The sequence below is a fragment of the Cydia amplana genome, chromosome 2 (assembly GCF_948474715.1).
Source record: "Cydia amplana chromosome 2, ilCydAmpl1.1, whole genome shotgun sequence".
Lineage (NCBI taxonomy): Eukaryota > Metazoa > Arthropoda > Insecta > Lepidoptera > Tortricidae > Cydia > Cydia amplana.
In genome coordinates this window covers 8604823-8632039 of record NC_086070.1, presented here as the reverse complement: position 1 = coordinate 8632039, position 27217 = coordinate 8604823, and the positions used below count along the sequence as shown (strand labels likewise).

The 27217-nt window shown below is 36.8% G+C and overlaps 2 protein-coding genes across 3 annotated transcripts in view; both read right to left on the bottom strand.

Annotated features, from left to right (window-relative positions):
• LOC134658242 (autophagy-related protein 16-1) overlaps positions 1–27217 on the bottom strand; it is a 248451-nt gene that overhangs the window by 23443 nt on the left and 197791 nt on the right. For both annotated transcript variants that reach the window (XM_063513856.1, XM_063513862.1), the window contains 4 exons: positions 24120–24240; positions 15614–15793; positions 10169–10253; positions 9601–9747 (listed from right to left, as the gene is read on the bottom strand). In XM_063513856.1, the coding sequence (XP_063369926.1) occupies positions 9601–9747; positions 10169–10253; positions 15614–15793; positions 24120–24240 (533 nt within the window). The remainder of the gene's footprint in view (positions 1–9600; positions 9748–10168; positions 10254–15613; positions 15794–24119; positions 24241–27217) is intronic.
• Positions 1–27217, bottom strand: part of LOC134658582 (transmembrane emp24 domain-containing protein 3) — a 263572-nt gene that overhangs the window by 113941 nt on the left and 122414 nt on the right. The gene's annotated exons all lie outside the window — the stretch shown is intronic.

Here is a 27217-nt window from a genome sequence, read left to right as displayed (position 1 = left end):
CGTCTTAGAAATCTATTAAATGAAAATTTGTTTATTCGTGTTACTATCAAGATTTCAGCTTTCGTTTCGATAGTTTTAACTACATAAAGTAACTCAATGAAACTTGAAGTTGTTTAGACATAATTAAGCAAATGCGGAATTTGTGGATAGACTAAGATTTAGTAAGAATACGGAAATTGATCAATAAAGTCCAAGTTAGAGAGGTCATAGATTGACGTTATCTCAGATACAGAGGTCAATTCCTATTAAATTCTAAAAAAAACAATTAGTAAAATGTGATCTTATAAATATAGTCTCAGTAAAAGAGGTAAAATACACTCTCTGTCTCAATTATAGAGGTAAATGTGACTTTAAAATCACAACAACTAATCCCAGTTATAGAGGTTCGTTTTTTCTCACTAACAGAGGTAATTCAGTGCTAAAGTGTCGGGACCGCACCATGAGTCCCAGCTATAGAGGTTTCTCACTTATCCAGGTCCCACTTAACCAGGTTTCACTGTATTTTAAACAGGGAAGAGTGCTTTATTTATTATTATAACGGAATCTATGATAGATGGCCGGAATATTCAATCCCACGGTGTGGTGTATAATGTCGATCTGTTATTAGTGCACCAATAAACTGATTCGGATATTGCACCTACTCTAATAGTTTCACATGACTGCGCGTTTATGTTGCTCTTCATGTTCATCCAAACGAGCACCAGGGAACTTAAACCATAAAAATGGTTTATTTATTTTCTCGATGCCTATTACCCATAAAAAAACACTCTTACTAATAATTTTATGCTTTAAAATTATTAGTAAGAGTGTTTTTTCCCACGAATACAATTAGATACGAAGTGATATGAATGTTAGAGATAAGCGCGGTAACATGCAATAAATCTGGATGTTTCCTAGTTGAACAATAAGTTAGTGTCGCACATGTTCTTGTTAATTTTGCGAACATAAAGTAAGGCCGCATGCTGCGCGCGGACGGTGACGGGGCGATGCGGCGCGCGCGCCCGAGACTTGCCCTCTCTGCTCCACAAGTTCCACAACATGAGCGCCTACAATCCGCGTACATTTCCGCGATTGTGCGTACAGGAGACAAACCGTTAAACGATCCTTTGGAGCCGTCATCTAATCTAGATCGTCATTGTGTATTTACAAAAGGATACTCGGTAACAAATAAATATTAAAAATATACCAGATAGCTACAAAATAATTCATTTTATTATTGATAATAACCGCTACTGGCGGCACCCCAGCTTAGGTTTTTTGCAATGTGCTTATGTGAATTTTGTATAGTTTTGTAAGTGTTTTTATATTTTACTTTTATATTCATATTATTTATAAATGACCTAGCCTTAGAAGGAAAATAAATGAAGAGACTAATAACATTACATACATCAAAATTACGTTATAGTTAATACGTTACATTAAAACTACGTTAAATTTACCAAAAAACCCGTGGTTTGCGATTAAAGTTAATTTCTCGACGGCAATCGTAAAACTAGAAATATGTAGACTTAAGAGCATACCTTGGAAAGTATTTGTTTTTGACCCCCGGTTGATAGACTTATTTATTAGCTTGTTGAAAGAATGCGTCCAAATATTACCCTTTACGAAAAACAATGAAAACATAACTTAAACCCAACAAAAGGATATGACGTTTCAGTTAGTTAAAGCCGTAAATTTAACGAAGCAATTAACTAATTGCTTCGGTTAATTTACAGCGCACATAAAACAAAACGGTAAAATGAGGTATGAAACTTAAGTACTTATTAACAGGTACCTGAGCACACTGATTTTAGTAGCAATAGAGTTTTATCGCAGTGTAATTTATACAATAATGCAATTAATGCATTATTATTGAAAAAAAAAGCAACGGGTTGCACTCCGGGAGTGCCGGCAGAAGTGAAAACTCAATGACATTGTAACAGTTTTTGATCAGGTCACGTGTCCGGCATACGAAGCGTCTTACGTCTTACGTCAACATATTTTTCCTTGACTTTTGCAGTTTTAATTTCCTATATGTATTAAACACAATGAACGATGCTATACAAATCTATGCCTTGCTTTGCCTTTAATATTCCTTGAGAACCGATAACTACAGAAATATCTACATTTCACCCGAGCGAAGCCGGGTTTTCATCTAGTATTATTTATAAAGTACATTTTCTTTCGCTATTTTACACAGACGGTCAAGCCATCATCAGTCACAGTCGCAGTCGTGTGAATTAATACACATGTATCCTTATTATTTGTATCATTCAAACGCTTTTTTAACGCGCGTTGTAAAAGCTGCCATGCGAATAGGGCCTTACGCTTGTTTAAAATTCGAAATTCAAATTTGTAACGTTAATTGTTTAAAATTCGAATAGACATTGCCTATAAAGTTAACCTTGCAGACCTCGCATCTAAATATATTTGGTCATGGTATTTTGAGTTTTATTCACCAGTACTAGAGTTCATTCATCATTTGATATTTACCAGTCGTTTTTCGGTGAAGGAAAATATCGTGAGGAAACCGGACTAATCCCAATAAGGGCCTAGTTTACCCTCTGGGTTAGAAGGTCAGATGGCAGTCGCTTTCGTAAAAACTAGTGCCCACGCCAATTCCTGGGATTAGTTGCCAAGCGGACCCCAGGCTCCCATTAGCTGTGGCAAAATGCCGGGACAACGCGAGGAAGATGATGATGATTCACCAGTACTAGAGTTCACTTTTATTAGCGATTTCATCAAGATGTAGCTTTATTGAATTATGATGTCATTGAGTGGTCCTTACGGTCCTTACGCTCTCGAGTTTATAATTTTTTCCCCATCTCAAAAAGTGCCCAGCGCCGCTAAAGAAGTTTTCACTTCAAAAATATAATGAAATGAATAAATTTCCATTTTCCAAAACAAAACATTAATTCAACCGCTTCAACTGCTTTTGCAGAATATTTTTTTGTGAAGATATATGATGATATATGTGTCAAAAAGTTGTACCGATGAGAAGAGCACAACACAGACCAAGAAGATTTAAACTTGACTATGACTACGCTTAGCGCTCACACAAAGCCATTGCTAGAAGCCATTATTTCAAAAATACATGTTGATTTCAAAATGATGTGATTTCGTTATCATTCGCGCGCCCATTTCGCTAGTATACTTGTTCGTATAACAAAATGACATCATTTTGATATTATAACGTTACAGGGTATACATAACACTTACCTACCGTATGAATTATTATAATGAGGTAACTAGATAGCTCCACTAAAACAGTTAGTATACTCCGATAACCACCTGTTTATGAAAAGGGAAACAATGGTCCGAGCACCAGGGGATCCTATCTTTATTACTCATCTCACTTTACGTCGATACGATTCTGTTCATTGATTTTAACCGCAGTAGATTAAACCTAGTGTTTATGCAACAACGGTACAGTCACAATGCGAGTAAACCGTTGTAATATTAACTTCAATATTGAATAAGTGTCCGCGTTTGCGATAAAATGAGCACGCAACTTGAAGTTTGAAGTAACATTAAAATTTGAGGACAAGAATTGCTGAGCAAAGATACGCAGAGGAATGTTTCCGCGTTTCTTTGTAGCAGTGTGAGAGAAATTATTTACACCATTGTAACGCAAGACGTGTGCGCAAATTAGCCCGATCGTATCTCGGCATGCAGTTGGTGGACGTCACGAGCCATGCGAACAATATGGTGTATTTACGCAGATTTACTGAAGAACGGAGTCCACGGGCGAGTGTAGGGCGGGCCCGGAGCGGACAAAGCATGCAGCGCCTGAGCGCTACAATCTCAGAGGGCATGTATAACCGTTAAATTTATCTTACATAGGACATCAAACATGAAAACATACGCGCAGTGTTTTTTTTATGGATCTATTTTGCCAAGTAGTGTACGAGTATCTAACCCTACAATTTTTTTCGTATCGTAATGTTTTTAAACGATATTTTAATGGTTTGCGATCTGAATGATTGGACACTTTTAGTAAGAATGACAAATTTTAACTAGGTACTCAATAACGACAGTGCAGTGACTTAAATGCAAATAAAAAAGTGTGTAAATTCAATACGGGCGAATATTTAAACGGTGGTTAGCATAGGACCTAAGAAGTATAGGTATTGGGATAAATTTTGCTTAGAAATACAATGAAAATATTAACCATACAAAATAAATCGGCCCGCAATGTAAAGCAACACACAATTTACGAGATACGAGCTTTTAATGTAACTGTCAACGCTTGTTGGTAGTTACTAGAGTCTGGCTAGCCAAAAATTGTTGACAGATATTTCGTTGGTGTATCACCAATTGTCTAGGATTTAAAAAAAAAGATATAAAAGTCAGTTGTCAATTTATGTCATTCATTCAAATTGTTTGCGGTTTATAAGGGGTTTATTTTAAACAATATTAACAATGTCTATACTGAGAGAGGTCCGCAAACTATTATTTAAGCTCGTAAATAATTACGACAATGTGCGAAGTCGACGTGTAGTGTTGTATAACGAAAAACTGCAATGTTTACAAGTAGTAACCAAATGTAAACAAATTAGGAGGTTGGTGCTCTATAAATATTTTGATATTTAGCATATTTGGCATAGTACTTATGTATTTTTTTTTGCTGATGGATTAATATTATGGTATTATCGAGCTAGGTCTTATTTACACTACATTTCATATTTCGCCTTGTTACAATGGTATATGATGAGAAAGTGTAAGACATAATGTATTTATCGCTGACTGTCGTTACATAGTGGTAGAAAATATGTGAGCTGACTTTGAGTGCACGTCAACGTAAATTTAACTTATATCCTTAGGTACCTTACGTGAGTTACGTGTGCACAGAAAATCATAAATATTTTCTAGTATCAAAACTATAATTCGTACTACACAAAGTGTGACCAGCCCAAGATTTTTTGAAACATTTGTGTAATATTTCAGTAGCCAGACTTTATAAAAAGCTCGTATCTCGTAATGTCATGTCATGTTATGTCTCGTACTGTTTGCAGTACATTGCTGCTCGGTATATTTTTAAAAATTGATTACGTGGAAATATCATAATTAACTTTACCTACCTTAAAAACTTTTTAATTAATGATTAGGTACACGGATAAATTATATATCTTGTTTAATATATCGCCCGTATTGGATTTACACTCTCTCTGTGGTCGCTCCCTCATGACTGAGGATCGTGGTCATCGGTGGATGTGGATTTACACTCTGTATAATAAAATGAAATGTAAGTAATAAAGAAATTCCAATATTTTAATGTCATTCTTAGTGATGGTGTCTGGTCTGCATACTTATTAGATAATGCGTCCTCATTATATTGCAAACGCAGACACACTAATTCAATATTGATTGCAAACATTACAACGGTTTAATCGCATTGTGACTGTGTACCGATGATGGTTAATTTTAAGTACCTAAGTTATCAATAATTAAATTATAATATTGGTTAAGAAATAGTAAAGTGAATGTTAAATTAACAAGATTTTGGACCATATACCCAAGTGAATCTATTTAGGTATTTAGTTAAAAAGAACCGTAACTATCGCATAGAACGGTGCTAAGTGTAAATAAAAGGAAACGACCTAGGAATAACTGTTTAATCGTGACATTTCGACATGCTGCGCGGATGTGTGCACATGATCGGCTTACATTTGCAACACGACTAGTGCTGCACAGGCTGCATCCTTAACATGTTTAATTTTGATCTGATATGACAGGAGCGTCACTCTCACACTCATTTTGTTTGGTTTTAGCGGAAGCACGTGCACAAATTTGGACAAACTAATACGATTACAACAGGATACTTGGCACATCAAATGATTTTCCCAGAATTGACATTTATATAAGAAAGCAAATAATGAGGGGTTACTTAAGTCTTTTTACGCCAGACAGGTAAAAATCGACATCGATTAATTTAGTGTGCTCTTATTTATTGCCTCAGGCTCCCCAAGTGAGCTGTGGCAAAATACCGGACAACACTAGAAGCATGATAGGAGTCGTTTAACAAACTTAGTTGTAGCATGATCATTGTTGTTAGGTACGTACGTATTTCGACAACCAGTCAGGGTTGAAAAGGTCATCGGGGTAGCTTACCAGTAGGCCACAGCGCTCGCTGGCACCGGGTGAATATTCTCTGTACGGTATGGGAAAGAGAAATTTGCAACGGTGAGACAGACCGAGCCAATGTTGACCTCACGATTTCAATTGTCCATGCAAAATGTTACGGGGAAACTAAACGATGTCACGAGCAAGGCAATTCTAGTTTTATATTCAAGGTCAAAAATGTATCCACTGCAGGTTTATTGCCTTAGGGTCAGGTCGGGAGCAGGCGGCTACTACGAGCGGTCGCGGGCTGCGCCGGCGCAAATGAAACGTGACCGCCCTGCTCATTTGTCGGCTTTTTTATTTGTAAAGAATAATGACGCGTATGACATACATACATGACATACGGCACTTAAGATGAGGATAAATACTTAAACTATTACTGGATAAATATGTTTGGTGCCGGGCACAGCATTAAATGAAATGCATTGATATTAATTACTTTATTAACTAAGTAATAAAAACCAATCAACTTGACACGTTTTTAAGATACATCATAAACCTCCCTTTGGCGGGGGCACAGCCGTGCCCCCAGATAGAAATAAAATTCCCAGTTTTTCAATTCTCCAAAAAATATTAATTTGCTTATTTGATAACTCTCCATTCAATAAATAACGATTCTTTTACATAAATTGTTAATTTAAAGTACCCTCGAGAAAGAGATTAAAAATTATACTCATTTAGTCATGTTTTTTTTAAATCACATGCATTTTACTTTCCTCGTATTCGAAATGAAAAGTGTGTTTAACTTGAGTGAAAGGCATCATTTCAGCCTCGGACTATTGGCGCTCTCACTGCGTTCGAGCACCAAACTATCTCGGCAAAAGTGAGTGCCTTTCACCCCTTGGTTAACAATCTACTATTGTAACCTATTTTTTTATTTAGTTCAAATATTGTGTTTGCAAGATGTCCTTTTCTACGAAAAATATTCACTGCAGTGGTCCAGCGTGGCTTGACGTCGCGTGCAGGCCCAAGTGCAAAACTATATGCGCGCATCCGGTCTAACTTGAACCTTAATAATGCGGGGCTAGTAAAACTTAGAGTGTAAAATATGTCGGCCAGTAACAACACTACATCATGTCGGCGCCCTACGGAACTACGATTCAATGCTTGAATTTAATAAATTGCCGTAAACTGTGTACAATTTTCATATTTATTTCTTATAAAACTTAAAGGTGGGTGATGTTTCACTAGTGATTAATGTTCGAGAGAATGACGCTAATAACCATAGGGAGTCTTATAGCGTCGGATGAGTTACGTACTGGGGAAATGCGAATGCTGGATTATTAACTTTAGTCTGATTATTAATATTACTTACCTAATATATATTTATACGGAGTGTTGCTCGTATAAAGTTCGAAGCAGGATTCATAGGAATAATGGTTATAGGGTGGTCTTATTAAATTAGAGTATAATTTTGCAATTCTCGAGATGAATTAGCTCGCAATGATTGAAAACTTTTCAATATTCACTGATAGTTACAGGTAAGTACGTAGTTCTTTTAATTTCAGATTTTGGGTTTGTACTTAATAATGTTTGTGACATAGAATAGAATAGAATAGAATATGATTTATTTCAGCATAGGTACACAGTTATACAGTACATACACAGGAAGAAAGAAAAAAAAAATCCAACATGTACTCCAATGCATATAAGCAATATTATATTAATATTAAAAAAAATTAATTAATTAATTAAAATAAAAAAGGTCTTTCTTCATATTGAGAATCACTTAATACATTCGATTGGAGTAATTGGACCACCTCACATTCTCACAGTGGCTTATCGAATTCAACAGGCGCGTTGAGTGAACGGTGTGAATAACAGATACAAGTGCAATTGCAACTGTACAATCAGGAATTTAAGCAATCGCTATACTGTTACACGAAACAATTTATATTCAAACTCTATGGTTTATTGAAGGACATTATCCTCTTGCCGGGTGCCAGTGTGGTTCTGTATATAGTAATAGACAATAGTATAATTAAGTAGGTACCTACATATAAAAAAGTAGTCTTCATTATTTCTAAGTCGGGTAACTTGCGTTAGGGGCTGTCCATAAATTACGCCATCTATTTTTGACGATTTTAACCCCCCCCCCCAAAATCATCCAAAAATCATGCTTCGAATGACCCCGTTTCCTCCTACGTCTTGCTACCATCATCCGATGTCCAGACCCCCCCCCCCTAATTTGAAATGACGTAATTTATGAATAGCCCCTTAGCGTCAAGTTGAGTTTAAGCGGATGGCATATTACTCGTAGATAAGTAGGTATATGAATCGTACAGGCATTGTTTCACCGAAATGTTATCCTCACGAATTAGTGTATACGTTTACGTATTAAGGAGTTTCAAAATCCCTACAATCCTAGGATCAGACGTAGGCAACTAGGCACTATACGTACCTATGACGAGTTTACGCACAGTTTGCGCTCTTGTTGACGGTTTGCAGGTGATCGCACGAGTAAAATTCATGTTAAATGTGTGCAGTGCGGCCAGTGCCTAACTAGTCCTACATATTAAGCCGTTTCGATTCAAGTACAAGCCAGAGCAATCTACCTAAATCCACAAATAATAGTACTAGGTACAGAAGACTCACTCTCTAACAAAACGCGTCTGTCACGATCAGCACAGATATGTCCGCTAGGTGGCGACAGCGCCACCGCGCGGCTTATGGTTTTTCCCAAAATTGGGGTGGAACGGATGTACTTTTAACTACATGTAGCAAAGCGACGAAATCGCGGAGTGAGCCACGCCTGCTAAATCTTAAAATATAAGCTTTCGCATGGTCTTATAGTATTTAATAAGAACAGGTGTCACTTTGCTACCAGCCGTGTGAACTTGGAAAGTTATATGTACGACTGAAGCATTTTCACAGTGACCCGCTACGACGAGTCGCTCACAGAACTTAATTGCCAATGGCTTGCCTAATTTACATCATTTGAGCACCTTAACACTACAAGTAAGTAGGTCAATAAACAAGTGGATGCGCTCCACAGAATCACATCTACTCGTACTGACTGACGTACAAATATCAAATCAAATATCATTTATTGTCAGGCAACTAAGGCCCATAGATACATACTACTTGTGGATATTCTCGCATGCGATATATCGCCACAAGCGACTAGTCGCACCCCACCCCACCCCATTGACGCCAATGATTTATAACTCAAGATAGGTTATTGGCGTTCCAAAATTGAAGCGCTTAACTTGTGACAAATTGGACAAGTTGCCTTTAGACGCGGCTGGACAAGCGAGAAATGTGCACGTGCTAACGCGCTCCCGCACACCGAAAGAGAAAGAGACAACCTTATGTTTAACAACGAGTGTGACAAAGGTGGATGGAATGAGAAAATTAATCTAAAATAACAGATTTCTTCGTAGGCACATAAATAAATATGGAAGTATTTTTTGTGCTCCTCTAGTATGAGAATAACCTATGTATGGTTATATAATATCATTGATTGACGCTATTTAGTCTCATGCAGTGCGTACTTACGAGTGGTCTTTCAGAGTGGCTTCCAGCTTGCCCGAATGTGTGTTCCACACGTAGGCGGCGCCGTCAGCCGCCCCCACCGCCAGCAGCCGCCCCGCCGGCCCGAACGCCGCCCGCGACCAGTCGCACCCCACCTTGAACGCCTCGTGACTGTAATCGAAGAAGAAATCTGGTAAAATCGTATGGCTTGAAAAAGTATATTTGATAGAACAAAACAAAGTTAAATTTCAGTTTTAATTTGGCTTCTTTTAAAATGTTTGTAGTCATTTTTTGGAAGTTCGGCAGATTAATTTACTTAAAAATGTAACATTTAAGTAATAAAAATACGGTAATAACATATTTTATGGATTATTTTTTAAATTAAGCCCAACTAAAGGATACTTGGAGGAACTGTCATATATAGGGACCATCATTCGACGTAAGAGGTTTAAGTAGCTACGTAGCTTGCAAGGTAGGTAGCTTTAATATTTCTTAAATATTTTAGTCGTAGTGGAAAAACTGTATAACATATGAGTAAGACACATCAATATGATAGCATATAAATATGAATAATCACTGAAACGTTTCATACCTGAAGGTCCGGACAATAGTGTTCTGTCGCAAGTCGATCAGTTGTATTGTATCGTCGCGTACGCACGCCAGCAAATAATTGCTGTCTGTAACAAAACAATCAGTAAATACCTCGTTCATTTCACCGGAAACCCTCTTTAATTAGCACTTTTTTAAGAAGCCCAGTAGAAACATTAATGATGGGAAAAGTACTTTTTGTTCGGACATTTTGAGACCGACATTCAAAAAAGAAAGGGGTTCTTAATTCAACTGTGTTTTTGTTTTTACACGACTGCCCAAAAAAAGGAGTGTATTGTTTTTGATGTTTTAACTCGGAACTCAACATTTACATATTAACAGATTTAAAAAAATCTTGTCATATTTGGAACAGAGACTGGAAACTGTTCCTTTGTTTCGATATGATAACCTTACCTTAAATACCTATGTACTGTACATTGTCACCCGAATATTGCGTTGCTTTTTGCTTGCGACGTCTTTTCGGAATATCAAACGAGGAAAATAGTTACCTATACATAATTGTAATCGGGCATAATAAAGGACGAATCACACATATATTTTCAAAGCTTTTTCTAAATTCAATGTATGCGGCCGCCCTAAACCAGAACAAGCGAACAATTCTAATAGAAGTAATAATGTTATGATTGAATAATTCGGATTTGGATTACGTAATAAGTAGGTACCTAACCTTAAACTCAATGGACATTATCAGATAAACAAATGGGTCCATTAATGCCAAACATTTTAAAGACAGCAGAAAAAACATAACACAATGGGCCTTACAGCTTAGTAACACGTTCATATGTGATATCTATGTATTTTTCTGGGTATTGAATATTGGATGTACCTACCTTTACATGATATAATTGATTATAACCATTGACCGAGCGGATACAGGTAAATGAATTCTCACTAGATAACAAAACCGTGCAGAGAGGTTGGCAGCTAAGTGTTCCATTAATCTTGGTGCCAACACTGCCAACAGTCATGCCCCACAGCTATTCCAAGTAAAATTAAGGACACCAGAGTACACAATTTTTGAATTAAACATAAAAACATAATTGACCAAACAATATGATTTATGCAGTGTAGTTTGCGTTCATACTGATCTCGATTCTAGATAACATACATTTAGTTAATGTTTGTTGAAGAAAAGAATAAATTGCTACCAATTTACGTACGGATTTGAAATGCTTCACAACTCTATCGTAAATGAAGTGACAGCTTCCGTTATAGTTTGATTAATGACTTAATACGGGAGAAGCACGAGTAATAAGATAGTTAGCCATAAAGCAAATTTATGGGAATTGCAACTGTCATTTATGTACTTTGAGCCCGCATCAATATAAAGGAATGGAACATTATGGGCGTTCATTAGTCGGAGTTCAGGTGCAATATATGTATATATATTTTCCAAATGCATTTAGACTGGTGTTGCAAATATGTCATCGTAAAACATATCACATGAAAAAGATTATACTTCGCACAGATTTATTGATACATTGCACCAAACTTCTATTCCGCCCTAAACACATATTGCATTTTTATTTTATTATTATTATTATTATTTATTATTTAAACTTTATTGCACAGTAAAAATATACAGTGACAAAAGGCGGACTTAATGCTACACGGCATTCTCTACCAGTCAACCTTTAGGCCAAACAGAGAAACATAGTTGGTGCGGGGTATGTAAAGAACACTAAAACTTGATGCTTAAAATTAATAGGCACAAATATAAATGTAATGTGAAGATATAATAAATATATGTAATATACAACAATAATATATACGTATATGTATACAATAATTATATATAAATAAATATATATATATATATATATATATATATATAAACCTGCTACTAAATTTACTATGAAGATACTTAATCTTTAGACTTTTCAAAAAGATACTTGCGCAGCTTGCGCTTGAACGTCAACTTAGTCTCGGCTTGTCGTAAGCTGAGAGGCAAATCATTCCAGAGACGGATGGCTTGCACGGTGAATGAATTGGACATAGCACTAGAACGATGATGCGGGACAGCTAAAACAAGTTTGCGAGCAGTGCGAAGTTCGCATCCTGGTCGGGCAGTTACAAATTTAAATTTAGAACTCAAGTAATCTGGTGCCACTGGATCAAATAGAATGGAGAACAGGGTGCATAAACTTTTGAGACTTCTGCGCTCACGAATACGAAGCCAGTTGAGTTGTCGGCGAAAGGCGGATACGTGGTCATACTTGCGAAGGCCATAAATGAACCTAATACAGTTGTTCAATAGTCGGTCGAGCTTGTCCAGTAATGCTTGCGTCACATTAGTGCAGCACACATCACAATAATCGATGACAGGTAACACCAGAGCTTGAATAAGGAGAGTTTTGGTAGCAATCGGTAGAAAATATTTAAACCTATATAGTGATCGCAAGGTATACGTAACTCTTCGACACACATCGGACACTTGGGGTTCCCAGGTCAGGCCACAATCAAACAGCAATCCTAAGTTTTTAACTTTGGTGGAAAAAGGGATGACAATGTTTTCGTAGAGAATCGGTGCAACATACCTGAAATCGGTATTTAAGACCAGGCGAGGATTCCCGATAATGATAGCCTGACACTTGGAGGGATTCACAGCTATTCCGAAGTCGTTGGACCAAGATGAGATGCGATTGAGGTCATCATTCAATCTCGAGATAGCTTCGTCCACGTCCTCGAGCCTCGACTGCGTGTAAAGTTGTAGGTCATCAGCATATAAGTGGAAGGAGCACTTAATTTTAGTCGTAATCAAGTTAATAAAAACGGAAAAAAGCAAGGGAGAAAGTATGCCGCCCTGAGGAACGCCCGAAGTTAAGTCGCACCAGTCGGAAAGCGACTGATCAGCACGGACGGCCTGGCGGCGTCCCTGCAAGTAGGATGCAAACCACTCTGCCACTGACGACGAGATATTTAGATGATTAAGTGAAGCGAGGAGGAGATCGTGATTTACTACGTTGAATGCGTTCGAGAAGTCAATCAGAACCAAGACAGTAACTAGAGAAGATTCAATGCCAAGCCTCACATCTTCAACGACCTTTAGCAGCGCAGTGGTGGTACTGTGAGCAGGGCGGAAACCTGACTGTAGCGGTGAGAGGAGATGGTTGGTTATTTTACAACTCTTATTCAAAAGTAGTGTGTATCATCATAATCATCTTCAGCCTGTATAATTGTATGTCCCATTGCTGTGCATAGGCCGGTTATATTACGCACAAATTGAACAATGGAATGGAGTGAAAAATCTAAGTAGGTAAACACAACTATGCGAGCAAATATGATCAAGCTCACATAAAAACAATTCATCGTTTTTTGCCAAGAATAATTGTATAAGTTATAACGTTAAACAGCATCGACAACATTAGTTAAGTACCTATTTACCTTGTTTGGCAACTAGTAATAACGTTTAACCTAAAATTCTATAATAACACCGTTCTAAAATGGAGATTTATTAAATAAAACGTAGACGATGAACCTTTCATTAGTCGTCCATCATTACAAGGGGTAATTGGGTATCGTAAGGTCAGGCTGCACCGTTCGCGCAGAGATGTAATCGACAGCCGGTTAGTTAGTTTTGGCATGTTTTGTGTGATGCGCCGAAACGACCGTTCGATTATCGGGCTTTAAGAAAGGAAACCCATTCACGGTCCGATATAACATGAGAGTAAAATACATATGTAAACATGTTAACGTGAAAGTAATATTGGAAAATATGGTAAAGTGTAGATCATAATTTTTTTTAATTTGCCATATAATATACCTAGTATGCCATATTATTCAGTTAAAAACTCTCATATTAGCTTCCGCAGTCAGCAATCTACTATTATGTAACTATAACTGATTCGAAGATTCCACGTTACCTCGTCGTCGTAGAAGTCGATAAAAAAACAACGGGTTGCACACAGGGAGTGCCGGCAGAAGTGAAAACTCAATGACTATTGCAAACGAAGCAAAAAGCTGTTTCGTCACAGGGGAGATGGACCTCTTAGCATTGGCTTGCAATCCATCTAGGAGAAGGATACTCCGAAATTAAATCCCGGAATGGAGTTACCGTAAGGCGCGAGTAGGGTCCAACTCCAACCTGAAATAAGCGGCAGATTCCGGCATCCCTGCGTGTCCTTAATTCCGTCCCAGGCGGTGTCAAGTCTGGAGAGGTCATTGTCTCTCCGATTTGCACCATAAATCGTCTGCAATAGACGCAAAGGCCAATGGATTGCAAAATGCACTATGTATAATTGAGGTTAACGCCGTCTAGTGTTAGCGTTAATTACTTGAAACCCCTAAGCACATCACTATTAGCACTCTAGTTATATTAATACCAGTTAGAGCGAAACTCACTAGATGGCATTTAAATCAATAAAGAAAAACTCAACGACATTACATGTAACAGTTTTTCGATCAGGTCACGTGTCCGTCTTACGGTCACGAGATCGTCTTACGCTGTCTCGAGTTTAACATTTTGCCCAGCGCCGCTAAAGAAGTTTTCACTTCAAAAATTTCAATACCATAGTTTTCCCGTTACCGTCACCTAACACGTAGAGTTAGAGTTTAATGAATTATTCAATATAAGGTACGCCGAGTGAATGTTGCCCCTGCCCATGTCATCGGACATACAAACATCCTTCAGGATACTGAAGAGTATGTTGGATATCTCTTTTGCCCTGGGATTTTACATAGCGGTTGATCAACTTTTATATTCGGACTCAGGATTTTTTTACACTTGGTTGTGAATGGAGTACTTTAGGCCATGGGTCCCGATGGCTCGCTGATGCATCGGGATCGGCCGTGGCGCGTATAACTGTGAACGTCTCCCCATTCATTTGTCTGTCGACTGTACGCCGGCGACGAAATCGACGTGATTTAATCAGTTTCCACTGAGTCCCGCCACTCCATTTGATTGAAGGTACCTATCAATCTAAACGTTTCGTGGGCCGTTACTGACAAAAAGGGATTGATCGGACGCATAACGCTTAACGGAAACGAGCACCGAGTACACGTCACGTTCTTCTGCTGACACGAATACCGAAACTTGCGCCTCGCCGTACATTCAATTAACAACTAATGTTAGTCTTAACTCTATTGAAATTAACAAGCCGTTTATGGCATGTAACTGTTTTACGTTGATATATTACACCTGTCATGGTACAAAAACACGAATAGTTATTCATTAACACCCTAAGGCGTCTATTATACATCACACTAAATTCAGCTTACTTTTCTGTATGTAGTTATTTATTCTTCCTAACTATTCATCATTGAAAAGCAATGAGTGATTTAGAGAAATATACTTTTTCTAGCGCCATGTTCGGACGAGGGCGAGGGTATTGTGATTTCAGGAGAGCTGGCAGGAATGGATCGAATGAGTGATTGATATTTATTTATTTATTTAAAATAAGTAAGTATAATATGAAAAGGTTACACTTACCTCTACTAAGGTCAAGGGAGGTGATTTTTCCTTGGAGTACTATGTGGTTGGCGGACATCTCGGTGCGTATGTCCCAAAACCGTATCGTCTTGTCGAAGTGGCCGGAAATGATCGTGGAGCCGGCGCTGTCCGAGGTGACCAGGTCGTTGCACGACGATCCCGCGAACTTTGTTTCTGTACCTGTATAATGATAGCACAGTTCGAGTATGACAAGTTGGTAAAGCAAAAATAATATCTAGTGGACTGGGCAGACTTGATTCTAGGGGAGACATGGTCCTCTTAACAAATCATCATCTTCCTCGCGTTATCCTGGCATTTTGCCACGGCTCATGGGAGCCTGGGGTCCGCTTGACAACTAATCCCAGTAATTGGCGTGGGCACTAGTTTTTACGAAAGCGACTGCCATCTGACCTTCCAACCCAGAGGGTAAACTAGGCCCGTATTGGGATTAGTCCGGTTTCCTCACGATGTTTTCCTTCACCGAAAAGCGACTGGTAAATATCAAATGATATTTCGTACATAAGTTCCGAAAAACTCATTGGTCCGAGCCAGGGTTCGAACCTGCGACCTCCGGATTGCAAGTCGCACGCTCTTACCGCTAGGCCACCAGCGCTTATCCTCCTCACACAAACAACCTCCTCTTAACAAATATTACGTTTAAAATAGGTCTAAAATAGCAATTCTAATTCTACACGATGTCAAAAACAGAACATTATAGCAGTTGGTCGGCAATTAATTATGGTTTAATAATTTAGGTGACCAAGTCTCTCCTAGGATCAAGTTTTCCCAGTCTCCTCTTCGAATGGGATGGTTCTACTTCTATCGTTCAATCGTGTCATGCGTCACTTTCGCACATATACGTACATACTTGTTAGAACGTGATGGCTATAATGACAGACGATAAAAGGAGACTATCTTAAACCCTCGGGAAGTGGTACTCGTACCCGCTGAACTCGCTGCGGACGCTGCCGTTCATGCCCCAGAAGAGAAGGGGGCATAGAATGATACTCAATTCATCGATATCCTTCCCTCAGAATCCTTAGATATCGAATGGACTCCTTTATTGTTTAAATATTATTTCAGATTAATTAAATCACATTTATGCACTGGACACTCGGAAAAAAGTTTTACTGCTGGCTTTAGGCAGGCATCTTGAACCTTGGAATATTTAATTTCCTGCTGATAGACACGGATAAAAATGTTTTTCGTTTAGATTAATAGAAAATACCAATAAAATAAAATAAAAATAAAAAAGTAGATCACCAAATTTAATCGACTAACGACTACCTACTTAATCACATATTGTAACATGTACCTACCTAACTGAAGTACCTATAATTAATTATATATAACAATAATATACCCTTACTACTTTATAATCTGAAGATTATATTCCATATGTATTTAGACCAATCACTTTAAGGCCGTGCATCGAAAAATAACAGGATCTTAGAAAGGTGGCAGTGGCTAGCCCCGGAAACAAACAGTAGTGATTTTCGGATATATGTTTCTTGACTATATGATAAGACATTTCGTAGTAGTCGAAACACGAATGCTTAAAATTTTCTCGATAGAAAATAAATCCAAACTTACGTGTTCATTTTTCGGTTTTAGCTTCGTGCAACTAGAAAACACATCCATATCCAGCACAATCCACCTTACAGCAAAGGTTTTCATCTCGTCTTAACTTTCAAAGAACTAAATATTAAATTATTATCCTTTACCGATGGATTTATTATCGATTTTTGATTTTATGAATTCAACAGCAAACGCCCATTTTACGCAGTTCGGTTTCTCTTTCTGTCATGCGTCAAAGTCATAAATGCATCCTTTATGCCAGTAATGTTAGATGGCCGTCGTGCCTCAAAGAGGTAAGACCTATGTCACTTCGCGCAGCGCTCCGAATTACGTAAAATTTTAATATCCAATAAACGTTGAGTCGTAACTCCATTGAGTAGTAACGGAATCGGAGGTAAACCTATGATGGTGCCTTCTTACAGGCCTATACGTTACGCATGTGTGCGTGTTTGCTTAGCTACGTCATGCTACGTCGAAATCTATACTCTTTGTCAGTTACAACGGGTTAGGAAATTTCGACAGATATTGAAATGTATCGGTAGCTGTTTGGTATTTAGCCATCAGAATCTAACCGTAACTTTTTGCTTTATTTTTGTTTGAAAATAAAATATCTATAAGAATATATTTTTTGCTTTTTTTCTATTGTAATGATAAAAATAAATCTAAATCATTAATCTTAATCATTTCATGCTCAAATAATTTAAAATAATTTAATAAATATTAAAAACTAATTGATATTATTCGTTTTAATTATTATATTATTAAGTTTGTTTGAATAAAATATTTTATTTCAATAATACGAAAAGTTATTATATTTAAGTACCACTAAAAAAGGACTCTACTTACAAAAACTCACTTGCACGGGCCGGGGTTCGAACCCGTGACCTCCGGTTTGAAAGTCGCACGCCACTACAATTTCACATAAGTAATTTACAATGACATGATACCGTGGAAAAAGTGAATATTACAATGTACTATGTTACTATCATTTTATAGTTTATTTTGGCTTGACAAGGAGGAATGAGAAAAACGTGCAGAGCGAGAGGATTAAATCTCTCTGTCCCTTTCTTAAAGTAGCCAATCCTAATTATGACATCTGTTTTGATATTAATTCTTTGAACATAATTTGTCGATGTTCTTTTTAGGGTTCCGTAGCCAAATGGCAAAAAACGGAACCCTTATAGATTCGTCATGTCTGTCTGTCTGTCTGTCCGTCTGTCTGTCCGTCCGTATGTCACAGCCACTTTTCTCCGAAACTATAAGAACTATACTGTTGAAACTTGGTAAGTAGATGTATTCTGTAAACCGCATTAAGATTTTCACACAAAAATAAAAAAAAAACAATAAATTTTTGGGGTTCCCCATACTTCGAACTGAAACTCAAAAATTTTTTTTTCATCAAACCCATACGTGTGGGGTATCTATGGATAGGTCTTCAAAAATGATATTGAGGTTTCTAATATCATTTTTTTCTAAACTGAATAGTTTGCGCGAGAGACACTTCCAAAGTGGTAAAATGTGTGTCCCCCCCCCTGTAACTTATAAAATAAGAGAATGATAAAACTAAAAAAAATATATGATGTACATTACCATGTAAACTTCCACCGAAAATTGGTTTGAACGAGATCTAGTAAGTAGTTTTTTTTTAATACGTCATAAATCGCCTAAATACGGAACCCTTCATGGGCGAGTCCGACTCGCACTTGGCCGCTTTTTTTTTATATCATCGAGAAAGATTTTTATTAAAAAAATGTGTTGAATTTATATGTTTTATTTATGTTTTTTTGGCATAAATTTCATTACTTTTGACAAATTTTGATTGTGATGACAAACGATTTGATGTGATGTGTGAAACGAACCATGTGATCAACGATTTATCTAATAAAACTTCATTTAGTCGAAAAAAATAGTTGTCTACTACCGGTTGGAAAAAAATTATGGGCCCTGGAGGGAAAGTGCCTTAAAACCTTAAGTTTGCTCATTTTACTTAAATGAAACATTATTGTTTTTTAAAGAAACAACTGCATTCAAAGATTTTTGAAGTGAAAACTTCTTTAGCGGCGCTAGGCACTTTATGAGGTGGGGAAAAAATGATAAACTCGAGACAGCGTAAGGCGATCATGTGACCGTAAGGTTTAGATGGCATTTAAATCAATAAAGAAAAACTCAATGACATTACATGAAAAAGGTTATAATCTTTTACGGGCTGAAATACGAGGATCTCACTGTATTATAACTTTATATCACTCAAATATAATTCAATAAAGCTACATCTTGATGAAATCGCTAATAAAAGTGAACTCTAGTACTGGTGAATAAAACTCAAAATATCATGACCAAATATATTTAGACGCGAGGTCTGCAAGGTAACTTTACAATTTCTATTCGAATTTTAAACAATTAACGTTATAAATTTGAATTTCGAATTTTAAACAAGCTCACTGACCAGCAATTTCGGAACCAAAAGTTTTCAATAGAAAGGAGGATGGGTCAATTATACATAGTGCTGCAGACATTTTGGACTAGTCATTGAGTTTTCACTTCTGTCGGCACTCCCGGAATGCAACACGTTGTTTTTTTTTAAATTCGCTTAGTCGCGCCCGGGAATCGAACCTACTTTTTCCACACTGTATAAAAGAACACAAATGCTTTTCTTCTGGTAACTTAAATGTTCTATCTATCTTGGTGATATGTCAATGCAATCAAATAATCTGAAAAAATAATAATAACCCAATTTATGAATTCCGTTCCTTCAGAAAAATGCGAAATGTACGTACAATTTTTAGGGATATCGTACTTTTCCCAGAGACAAATTTAGTTGGCTAAGACACATTTTCACTGATTTGGGGTCTGTACTAAAAATCTAACATAATATGATAAGGACTTAATCGTTTTAAGCTCAAGAGTGAGTTTTCCAAAAGCTTTTTCTAAAAATTATGTCTTTATTAACGTTAGGAGTGCACTGCAGCATGTCAAATGTATGCCAAAATGTCAAGGGAGAGAACAATAAATTAAGTTTAAATTCCACTTCCACTCATCAGCAAAGTGATATAAGTATATCAGCAGTTTAAAGTTATTTTAGATTACAAAATTAGCGCATCAAAAAAATCAAAGTGCATAGAAAAAAAGTCTCCTGAGTCATAATAAAATTGATGTCTCTTGGGTCACCAGAAAAGTCACCAGGGAGAACGATGACCCAAATCACATTTAAAAGAAAATGTAAATTTTGTGTACTACCTACGAACATTTTTCAAAAAACTATGTTTTTATAACATATTAGACCCAGGATAGATCTAATACCTCTTTTCGTACCCCGGATAAAATGGTCGGCGACTAAAAAAGTAACTGAAACGTTACGTTATTAGGTTCACGATGCCGCGTTGTACCCTTGCCTTCGTTGCGATATGTTTGGTAAGTCAGGAGACTTAAAAAATGAGCCATGATTTTGGGACATATTAACAAATATTTTTTGAATATATATTAATTTTAGCGGACTTTAATAATTTACCAGTTAAATTAGATGTAAATACCTTTTTAGTTAATCGTTAATATGATATATTAGTAGCAGTAAAACACTTTATTGTACAAAAAGACACATAAAACATGAAAATACACACATCCTTCGTATATGGTAGAATATATTTTTCACACTTATAAGTAAAAACCAAAACCGATACGCGATTGGGATACGCTCTTTTTGTATGGGATAGAAAAAAATTCTCCTGGGTCACCAAGAAAAATCGACATATTAAAATAATTCAGTTCGTTTTTAAGTTCTAGTCAGATTGACTTTTTGGTTATTTGAGATAAATTACAATAACGCTTAGATTTGAAAAACATGATTTTCTATTTTGTTGCGATCGACCCGGGTAATAAAAATACGGCGAATTTGAACTTTTGTTTGTTGTCGTTGTAAAATGTATTAAAAAATAATGTAGGCACCCCTGACAATTGAAATTCAAAATTATCCAGAAAAAGCGGCCAAGTGCGAGTCGGACTCGCCCATGAAGGGTTCCGTATTTAGGGGATTTATGACGTATTAAAAAAAAACTACTTACTAGATCTTGTTCAAACCAATTTTCGGTGGAAGTTTGCATGGTAATGTACATCATATATTTTTTTTTAGTTTTATCATTCTCTTATTTTAGAAGTTACAGGGGGGGGACACACACATTTTACCACTTTGGAAGTGTCTCTTGAGTTTCAGTTGTTCTAAGTATGGGAAACCCCCAAAAAAAATTTTTTTTTTCTATTTTTGTGTGAAAATATAATGCGGTTCACAGAATACATTTACTTACCAAGTTTCAACAGTATAGTTCTTATAGTTTCGGAAAAAAGTGACTGTGACATACGGACGGACAGACGGACAGACAGACAGACAGACATGACGAATCTATACGGGGTCCGTTTTTTGCCATTTGGCTACGGAACCCTAAAAATGAGTGTTTCAAAAAGGCACCCTGTATTCCTTACATACCTAAATAATCTCTTATTCAATAAAACATATAATTACTAAACACTGTGATTTATTTCAAATAAATGCAAATCGATCGGATAAAAGATAGTAATACCTACCTATACAACAAATCAACAATGAATACGAGTACAGTCAGCTGCAATAATATGGTACACACCGAAGGCCGTTTTGCGGTAGATCATGTTAGATCTTATTTGTAGAGCCATAAGAGCGTGTCACATATTTTTGCGGCCGTCGAAGAGTAACATATTATTGCAGGTGACTGTACCTATGAAAAATTCGAGGGTTAAAAAGCATTTCAACCAAAGCATTTATAATAATAACGACCATGGACGCCTGCAACCCCAGGGTTATTGTAACCCCATAACAATAAGGTTGAAATTTGCATTTAGTGACCGCAAAGTCAGGTGAGCGTAATCAAGTAAATCTGTTTTCATCATATTTTATCAAAAATAATCTCTTTTCTGTTCTTGTGCTATTTTCTTATTATCAATACTCTTAACTTATATGCTATATACGCTGCTGCTTCTATGATGTTAACATCTTCCAAAACAACAATAAATATGCAGGTTTATGAATTAATTATTTTATTGTTTGCTATTATGAACAAGTAACAACGCCATCTGTTTCAATTTTTTCCGAATTTAAGTTTCTGGCCGACCGCAGCGACCACGTATAATAGTAGTTAACTTCTGTAACGTTAGATGGTGCTAAAAGGTCACACAAACTTCACGTGCGGCGCGAAGCGTTTCCATGTGTGCGTGTTAGCGGGGAGGGAAGAACTAGCGGGCGTGGTTTACGAAGCGCCAGACGCGGCTGCAGTAGGCCCTTAATATGTACTCATGGTTTTGACTACCGCAAACAATCTTAATCCGTTTTCAATAACTAAATATTTTATTAAGTTGACGAAACCGGTTTAATTCAAATTCAAACGCCAAAAAACCCAACAGAAATTTATGTTCAACAAAAAAATATGTAAAGACACCGGCAATAGACGAGACGATAACGCTGTAAAATGTTATAAATCAATCTTAGATGTAGAAAGGCAAAACTATTGATGATTTACCAACTACGAAATACTTTTATATTTTATAACAATAAAAATATGCTATACACTACCATTCTATTATAATAAAAAATAACCAAATTAAATTCGCAATATTTATCTGCGATGTACATTGAGCTGCAAAATTGCATAGACTCGTTATGAATAGAATTCATTCATTAAGTAGCCATGCACTTCTCCAGCTGGGTGTACCTACGCGAATTTTATGTTAAGGTTGAAAGCTGTGTCAATCACAAACTATGATGATAATTTCGATTTCAGCTGTTATAAATTTCTTTATGGTAGACTACATAAAATACTCAATTGCTCATTATGATTTATGTTGATACTTGCTTACACAGGATGTGAATAATTGAATGGCCTGATTAAATAATAAAAGAAATGTTTTAGACTGACTATAAAGTTGTAGAGTTAGTGCGTCTAATCCCTCGCAGTAGAAATTATACAAGCGGAAGGTAGCGGCGGATCAGGTGGCTATGAAGTATTAAACATTTTTATTGCCAGTATGAGCACCAGTATAATGTAACAACTAGTTCGAACAGCCCGGGTAACAAGAATTGAACTAATTGAATACCTGCTCATTTATATCCTGGTTGGTTTTATTACGTAACGTTTTAAACAAAACGCTAATTACATACACGTTATTAATAAATAACGTAATAACGCTCGTCGTATTTTTGGGTCATGCAGAAATTTATGTTCTAACATATTTTGTCGATTTCTTATGACTCTTATGAGTAAGTAAATAAGACACATTCTACGAGTAATAATAGGAGATAAAAAGATGCTGCCACCTGTATAATAAGTTACTTGCTTTCATAGAACCAGGCAATAGTTTTAATTAAACTTTTCGCATGAAAGATGAATAGTTACATTAAATACCGTGGTATAATGCAAATATAGCTCTAAATTAGTACTACGATGCCAAAGTAGAAAGTGGTATGTGCTTAAAAGTTTCATAATTTCACCGCAAAAGAAGGAACGTTAAGCATGTCCTGAGCGCAAGCGATTATTTTCAAGCTAAAATGCAAGTAACGCGGCGCACACGTCGTGCGCATAGACTAATTCGTAATACAAATTCAACTTCGTTAATTAGCGGTCATATATTTAATGCAAGTATGTTAAAGTAAGTCTTAGGTATGTACTCGTAATTGAAATACCTACATATAAGTAAACACAATTTTTGTAGACGATTTAAGGTAGGTATATATTCGGGTAATTCCGACTACTTCAAATTGTTGGCAAATTCCGAAAATAACCATCATACCTATTACCTATTACAGATTTTTGGATTATACGAAGCCCGATTGCGGAGTCAGTGTAGTAAATTATTATAAGTTAAAAATAAGACACCTATCTTAACTGAGCTTGATCAAAATACTGACACATTTTACTCCTTAGGTCCCATATCTTGAGTGTCCGATCGTGGCTGCCGGTGATCACTTTGGTGGGCTCCCCCAGGAACTTCGCGGCCATCACCTTGGCGCTGTGACCCGTTAGCGTATGCTGCGGACAAATATATATATATATATATATTATTTTAAATACGTGGATAAAGATAACAATACCTTTTAAAGAGACTTTCTGATGATAAAGAATTTTGGTAATGATGCAACATATGGATCGAAATATTTAAATAAATTATTTACATAAGACTCAAATAAATAATTGATATAGGTAAAAGAAAATATTAATACAACTATTGAGATATAAGAAGAGAACGAATTTCTTACTGATAATGGACTACAACTTTAAATTATTATTAAAGGTGTTGGTCATAAACAGGGATGTTGCGGATGCCGATCTTTTGACATCCGCGGATGCGGATGCGGATGCGGATTTTTAAAGGCTCACATCCGTGGATGCGGATGCGGATGCGGATGTCAAGATTAGGTACTTAGAAAACGTCAAATATTACATTTTTATTAGTATTTTTTTATTTAAAAAAACGATACGTAAAATATTTAATAAACAGTAACTTGGCCGACTTTTCTGGATCTAGATGATTTCGTTATAGGTAATTACAAAATTACCTAGCACTTACGCCGCCACTAAGACGTTCCTGTACCAACTTGTTCGACATCCGCATCCGCATAAGCTCCGCATCGATTTTATGCGGATGCGGATGCAGATGCGGATGTTGAAATCAATGCGGAAGTTCCGCGGTTGCGGATGCGGATGCGGATGTTCGCAACATCCCTGGTCATAAATACACGACAAAACAAGTTATGTACATTACAAATCTATCTACAGGCATGATATTAGGCAAACAGCATACCTAAGTAGATAGTAATTAAATAGCGCATCTTACCGAAAAGGTCCTACATATCCACCATCGTGGATTCTCAAATGGTCGTAATTTTCGATACTGGCCCCCCAGAAAACCCAGAAACTCGGTTCGTTTGTAACTTTTAACTACATATACGTATTGGCAAAATACATACATATTTAATATTAAGTGTGCCGAACACACTAGTAGTAACTTTGTAATTTTATATAATTACAAAGCGTTATTTAACAAAACGCGTAAATATAATTATTTATACGTTTTGTAAATATTTAAAAACGGTCGGTACTGTAACACCGGTGCTGAACTCAAACTCGGTACTGAAGCTGGATAGTTACCAGAGTGATAGTTGTACAATTATTATTTTTTATAATTCTTGGTTGTAATATGTTTTAAAGTGTAACTGAATCTCGTTTTATTGGTTGTTGCAGAATACAGCCGTGTAGTTAAAGTGTTAAACCAAGGGAGAACGTAGCAATTATTATGTTTATACCTAGTAATTTCACAGGATGTTGATTTCCAGGCTGTTAGCCCGTAAATCCATTACTGCTTGGAAAATCAGATTATTATATTCAATTAGGTACATGACAAATGATTGAGATCAAGCTAGATTGGCATATTTCCTAGGATGGAAAATCGTAACAAGTAGATAGTCAATTAGCCTACTGGTTGATGTGGCCATTTGCGTCCAGCGCGGCTCCCGGGGCTCCGACGAACGATTATTGTCCTCTGTTTACCGGCTCGTTATCTGCGCACTGACCTAACTCACTGCGACCGAGAGCCGCACCGTGGGGTATCGGTTTTCAATACAAGAAGGCCATGGCCGTTCATAACAGCTGTGCCGAATCGAATAAAACGCTGCGTGGCGTTGATTTGCATCTTAATCGATTGTTAATTAGTGCTACTTAAGACTGTTAGTGACTACAAGGAGGCATAGTATACGCTCGATGTCGTCCTGTAAATGGAAGTTGCGTTGTTTAAATTAATGACTCACGGTTTGTACCGATTCCTGAAGAGAAATAATTGAACAATTAGTCAGACTCGTATAAGCTCAAAGTACAGTTCCAATCGGAAGTAAGCATATAAATGTTGATTTACTTACCTACACTATTTACAGCACTTCCCTTACTATTAACCAGATCCCGTTCCACGTCATTCATACTGCCCGTATACAGGCGTACAGTATCGTACGGTAGAAAAACCTATCTACTCATTAAATATAGATAGATTTTTATTTGGTAGTGTAGGTATATAACCTACTAAAATTTAGTAAGTTAAGTAATAAAACTTTTTTCTTGTATAGTAAGATATACCTACACATCAAGACGTATCGTACGCGCCCTTATCTTTAACTTTTTGTTTCACAATTAATAACAACATAATTATTGATTGAACAGTAGGTAACAATCGCACGTGGTAGAATATTTACAACGTCACTGTTTATATACAGCATGACAGCTCTGTAGTTAAACATGCCTGACACGCTTAAAATGTCTCCATAAATCTGTGGTAATGCGCGAGCGGGCGTTTGACCCGCTCTCGCCGTTCTTAATTGCAGACAAAACACTCCGTTATCGGGCGGCGCGGTCAACAAGTTTCATTCCGTTTATGTGGAGTAAATACTAACATAAACAAAGAGCGCGGTCGCATAACGCAGCGAAACAGCGGTCTGCACTCGCCGATGCAACGCTACTGCCGCGCGCATGTTAATATACCTATCGCTGGACGAAGAAGCTTGCGTTTTTCCGCCCGCCTAGCGATTAATTAATTCACCAAGAATTTTCCGATGATTAAAATTTTAATTAAATGTGGATTCTTTCATAAGACTTGCACACATTCAACCATAGATATATAACAGTGGATATATTAATTTCACGATATTTTGTTGAATTATATTTCGTACATAATACTAGACAACATCCTTTAAAAAAAATAATAGATATTATAAATTATGTATTCCCAATTCGCTATACTAGTGGCTCCGTAAAATGACTGGGCTATACGTTTTCTCTTAGCTCGTAGGTTCCCAAACTTTTTTGGGCCACCGCCCACTTAGGTGTCAAACAAAATTTCAGCGCCCACCATCACGGAATAAAAGCGAAATTAACGTATTTTTAATTCACTAAATAACCATGAACGTCTACCGATACTTATTACGGTTTGATGGGGGTCAGGGGCACGTTCGAATTGGTCTGA